General features: G+C 50.7%; 1 protein-coding gene across 1 annotated transcript; it reads left to right on the top strand.

The window, feature by feature from the left end:
- The first annotated feature begins 1127 nt into the window (after positions 1 to 1127).
- Positions 1128 to 5213, top strand: HSBP1L1 (heat shock factor binding protein 1 like 1). The gene is made up of 4 exons (XM_038525715.1): positions 1128 to 1384; positions 2356 to 2422; positions 3982 to 4102; positions 4749 to 5213. Exons 1-3 carry the CDS (start codon positions 1334 to 1336, stop codon positions 4098 to 4100), a joined length of 237 nt encoding a protein of 78 aa, XP_038381643.1. The 5' UTR covers positions 1128 to 1333; the 3' UTR covers positions 4101 to 4102; positions 4749 to 5213.
- The last annotated feature ends 539 nt before the right edge of the window (positions 5214 to 5752 follow it).

Below are 5752 nucleotides of genomic sequence, written 5' to 3'. Positions count from 1 at the left end.
TTTTTAAGTCATCTGTGTGCCGAATGTGGGGCTGGGCTCACACCAGGAGATGCAGTCCCACGTGCGGACAGAGCCTGCCAGGCATACAGCTCCACGTCTAACTGTTGTCAACGACGCTGAGTGAACATCTGAGTCACAGGCATGTGGTCATTTCCCGCAAATGTACCTAGAGGTGGAACTGAAGTTACACAGTAACTCTACGTTTGACATGTGTGGACTGTGAGTCTGCAGGTGGGTGGCAGGGCCATGGAGGAGCGCATCCATCTGCCACAGCCTTGCCGTCACCTTTCATTGTCTGGGATTCTGGCCTTGGGGTCGTGAGGTGAGGTCTCCCTGCAGTTTGATGTGCATTCTCCTGGTGTTGGGCATCTCAACACACACATCCCACAGCCCAGGCATCCAGGTGCTGCCTGCCACTCAGCAAGGCCCCTGGGACATGGGGGTGACCCAGACACACGCAGCCCTGCCACATGAACCCTGGTGTGGAGGGTCTAGTCAGGTAATCAGGGCCCTGGGGTGCCACAAAGCCGGCAGTGCTGAAGGCTCCCAGAGGGATGTGAGTCATGAGAGGCTCCTTCCAGATTTTTGGTAAAACCAAGAGGGGGACGTGAGAGCCAGTGGCGGTGGGTGAGGACTGAGTGTCAGGCTGACCATGGAAATGGCAGAGACTGAGAGAGATGAGGGACTCCGGCTGTCGGGGTGCTGCTGGGGCGGAGTGTGGCCTCCTCGGCCCCCTAGAGAGGCAACCCCACACCCAAAAGCCAAGGGAAGGCGGGAGGGCGGGAGGGCGGGTGCCCCGCTGGGTGTGGTGGTGTGTGGGGTCCAGGTCTCCTGGGTGCAGAGGTCTATGGGAGAGGAGGGGCTCTGGGCAAGGGGGGTGCGGCGCCACCATCGCTGGGCTGCCTGACCCCCGGCTCACAGCCACTGCTATGCACACAGGCCGGGGCACAGGAGAGGTCACACCGTGTGTCACCTGGGCGCTAAGAGCTCACTCCCTGGTCTCTGAGGCCTCGAACCCTCCCCTGCGCAGCCCGCAGCCGCCCCTCCCTCCCCGGTCCTGGAGGAGCTTCCTCACAGCCCTCCCTCCCTCCCGGGTCTCCTCCCTCCCCGGGCCGCCCGCCCCCACGCCACCGCGCCCTGCCCAGGAATTCCCTCCCGGGACCAGGCTGGTGAGCTGCTGCCCGCGTCCGGGCTCCCCAGTGTCCCCGCCGCAGCCGGAGCGTCTCCCCACGGACGGACGCGAGGCAGCCCTGCCGCCCGGATCCCCCGCCCACCCGGACCACCAGGACCGCCCGGACCAGGGGACCCACCTGGACTAGGGGAGCCACTGGACATGGACACGCGGGGACCCAAAGCCCCAGGCGGGGATGCGCTGCGGGACACGGTGAGTGCGGTCCCCTCGGGTGCCGCACCCCCTGAAGGTCTGGGGCGGGACGGGGTGGGCGCGGCTGGGGACACGAGCACGCCCCCACGGTAAGCCCTTCCCACCCACCCCTTCTCTAGCAGGAAGCTACATTCGAAGTCTGTTTCCCTTGTCTCCATGAAGAGTGTTACCTGTGGTACGTTCGTGGGTCTGCATTCTCCTGAGAACGGTTAAAAACCCCAAACCCCCTGAGGAACTGCTCTGGATTCCAGGCATCTCCATAGATCAGTGCAGATTCTAGGACACCCGCCTCTGCCCTGTGGTCTGCGATGGATGCAGTGACCGCTGTGAGCACCGAATCCGGGGCCCCAGGCCTCTGTTCCAAGCCATAAACCAAAAGGCACAGGTGGCTGATCTCACTACCGACCCTGGTATTTCTGTATGTTAGTTCAGGGTGTGCACGGTCCCCCCAGTGTGAGGTCAGTATGGGGTCTGCAGTGTCCCCCCAGGTGTGGGGTCAGTACACCGTCTACGGGGTCCCCCCAGAGTGGGGTCTGTTACGTGGTGGTGTTCTAGGTGCAGGCTCAGCCCACCCAGGACCCAAGTTACCGAGACGATCACCTATGTCCTCCGGGACCTTTGGTACATTTTCCGCTCACATCATCCAGAGTTGTTTTTGTGCAGCTGTGAGGCAGGGTCAGGCCTGCTGGGTGGTGATGTTCAGCTCCCTCATGCCCCATGCTCCTGAAAAGAGTTCCCTTACCCTCTGAATTGAAAAGCTTTGGCATCTTGTCAAAAATCTAACTATATAAACAAATAATTAAGGACGGTTCTTTTCCATGATTGCCAAGTGCCCTACATCAAGAATAAATATTTTAAAAAGAAAAAAACAAACAAAAGGACCGCAATAGATCTAATTAAATTAAATTTCATCAAAAGACTAAAAAAAAGTAAATATTACATTCAGTTGTCTAATGGTTCATTTTTTTCAGGCAGAAAATCTATTTCAGGAACTTCAAGAACATTTTCAAGCTCTGATTGCAACGTTAAACCTCAGAAATATCCTTTTCTAGCTTATAACACATGCCATGATGCTTTTGAACTCTAAAATTATCATGCAATATCTTCTTGTATGCTAGTGACCTAGAATTTCCTGGTTCTACGTTTAGTACCCCGATGTACTAAGTACTGCTCACGGGAACTATGTCCTATGTCCTTTGCAGGAGAGGGCACCGTGTGTGACAGGGATAAACGTAAGGACACAGGCACAAGGCTGCCCCTGGGACGTTTCTACGAATAATCACCCTAAACAAATACATAGGAGCCCTATTTATCAGCCCTAGATAAATCTGGGTAGTGTGCTGAGGAACACTTATACCCTAGAAGCAACCAGAAACTTGCAAACAAGACATGGAATGTCTTCAACATAGGACACTGCATCTGGCTCTCCCAACCTTTGTTTTGTTTTGCAACTGTAGCAGCTCACTGTTTTCTTAAGATGTGAATTCAGGGTAGCCTGGGTGGCTCAGCAGTTTAGCGCCGCCTTCAGCCCAGGGCCTGATCCTGGAGACCCTGGGCCGAGTCCCACATCGGGCTCCCTGCATGGAGCCTGCTTCTCCCTCTGCCTGTGTCTCTGCCTCTCTCTCTCTCCTTCTCTGTGTCTCTCATGAATAAATAAATAAAATCTTAAAAAAAAAAAAAAAAAAAGATGTGAATTCAAGCAGAATTAGGGTAGAATGTTTGTTCTACTTTGAACAAATCCAGATAATGGTAACATCTGCCCTAAGACTTGGTGCACTAGAGCTCACTCTACACAGTTAAACTCACTCCTTAGAAATTATAGGCAAAGTATTTGCTTACGGGACCGTTTACTTCAAATTTTGATTCTGTAGATGGGTTTTCATAGGGAAAAAATATTCTTAAAACATGATAAAAATTAAACTGTAGGAAAGTTGGCTTTTTAAAAAAATATGTTTATTTATTCATGAGAGACAGAGAGAGGGGGCAGGCAGAGGGAGAAGCAGGCTCCATGCAGGGAGCCTGTCGTGGGACTTGATCCCGGGTCTCCAGGATCACGCTCTGGGCTGAAAGCAGCGCTAAACCACTGAGCCACCCGGGCTGCCCGGAAAGTTGGTTTTAAACAAAATTAACTTCCATTATATGTACATATTCATTAGAATCTGGTTACAACAGATGAATCCTACACGGGGAGCCAAGCATTTAGAACCGAGCTCTCGGTTCCAAGGTTTAAGAGGCTACAAAAACTGTAGGGAGGGACGCCTGGATGGCTCAGCAGTTGAGTGCCTTCCTTTGGCTCAGGGCATGATCTTGGAATCCCATGATCAAGTCCCACGGGCTCCCTGCATGGAGCCTGCATCTCCCTCTGTGTCTCTGCTTCTCTCTCCCTGTGTCTCTCATGAATAAATAAATAAAATATTTAAAATAAAACCGTAGGGAATGGTTACTTTGCACCGTAAGGTACATACAGGCCGCCTGACTCTCATTTTAAAGGTTGCATTGCTGAGGCATCTTTCTCAGCAGGTGTGACCTGAAGTTGGTCTCCTGGGACTTTCGGGCCGGTGTTCTGACCTTGTGTACAATTCCCCTTAACGTTGCACTGGAAGAAATGGGAAGTCGCCTCGAGGATCTACAGAAGAATGTAAATGACCTCATGGTGCAAGCTGGGGTTGAGGATCCTGTTTCGGAACAAGGGGCAAGGGCGTCATTAGGAAACTAAAGGTTTGCCTTCCGCCTGTGTTTTGATTGCTTTAATCTTGAAAAGGGCAATCCCGTATTTGTTCACCATGGGGACTCCTGCCTCTGTGCTAGAGGGAAGCCTGCAGGGACAATAAAGGACTCTTACAAATGATCTCTTCTGAACAGACTAACTGGGACAATTATCATAATTCCTCAGGAAGCGCACACTTTAAATGACAAGCTCTATTATTTAAAAATTGGCTTTTATTAAAGGACTTTTCACCGCCACCCCTCAGGTTAGTCTTCAATCAAAACATGAGTCAGGATGAACTAGAGATTGGGGAGGGCAACTAGTAGTTTCCATCTGAAACCATATATTTCTATAATCCCTTAAAGAAGACGCATGTGCCTTAAGTGCTCAGCCCATTTCACCGTGGCTCCCGAGGGTCTGCTCTGACCCCGCAACGCAGACATTTCTTTCCCAGTGACATGTCCCACTTCATCTTGAAGATGCAAATACATGCTTGGCTTCAGCTCTCAGACTGGATTTGTGTCTACGTGACATATGGAGATGCACAACTTTATTTTATTAGGATACATCTGCATATTTTATTTCCAGAATATTCTGATTATGTAAGCATATTGTGATTGGACAATGAGGTGCCTTTGTTTTCCCATTTTGTTTTAGGATTGTTGCCCTAAGTCAGCCGGTAAATTATCCACACTCGTCCTGCTGAATCAGAGCCAGTTTGCCTTCAGTTTATAAACCCCTACGTCTGGTATTGGGTAGGAGCTGCTGCTTAGGAGCTGTGAACACTGCAAAGGGTGGACAGCTTCACCGTTCTGGCCTCATTCCTGGCGGGCCCTGAGGAATCAGCTGTCCCTCCTCCCCACCCCCAACCCTGCAGGGCTGATTCTGGGATGGGACAAGAGCCTGAGGGAAGAACATGGCAGCCCAAGATCCTTCATCACCCAGATCAAGCTGCTGTTTTAAGTTTAGTCAACAAGTTAAATGATCAAATAGACATGGAAACCCCACCATTTGATGTGCGTGGAGCCCGAGAGAAGACCAGACATCCAAGTTTGTTTAAATCAGTGGTACTGCCTTTTAAATGAAAAGAAGGACCTCAATAAATTGAGATGTTTGGGTAAATCTGTGTTTGTTGGTTGCACTCATCAGGGTTCACACAGGGACACTGCACATCCCCGAGCCCCGAGTTCCTGCTGTGAGAAGGGAGAGTCAGCTATGTCAAAATGTTGGAAACTACTGTTCTCCGTCGGTAGACCTGGCACTTTGTCACCTCCCCACTAACCAACACGGTGGCCCCTTTCCTGCAGTTAATCAAAGTAGAGAGGCAGCATATTGCGGCCGGCTGGTGTTGTCTCCTGGATACTTGGGGGGGGTGAGTCACAGCGATGCAGTATTGATGCAGATGCAGAAGTAATGTTCAGTTGTCTCAAGAGTGCATGCTGTTTATCCCCGTCAGCTGTGGGTGCACACTGACTCCATGTGTGTAAGAAGAAAAGCATTTAGTATTTATGTTCTTCCACATATGGAATTTTTCCTGTCCATAAATGGACAGGGGAAATTTTGTATTTTTAGCGAAAGCTTTGGATTCCAGTTTATTTAACCATACATTAATTGGTATATGAAGAAACCATTACCTTTTTCAAAATTTTTTCTTACGGACC

The sequence above is a fragment of the Canis lupus genome, chromosome 1 (assembly GCF_011100685.1).
Source record: "Canis lupus familiaris isolate Mischka breed German Shepherd chromosome 1, alternate assembly UU_Cfam_GSD_1.0, whole genome shotgun sequence".
NCBI classification, from domain to species: Eukaryota; Metazoa; Chordata; class Mammalia; order Carnivora; family Canidae; genus Canis; species Canis lupus.
The sequence above is the reverse complement of the archived record's forward strand: the minus strand, read 5'-3'. Positions and strand labels throughout refer to the sequence as shown.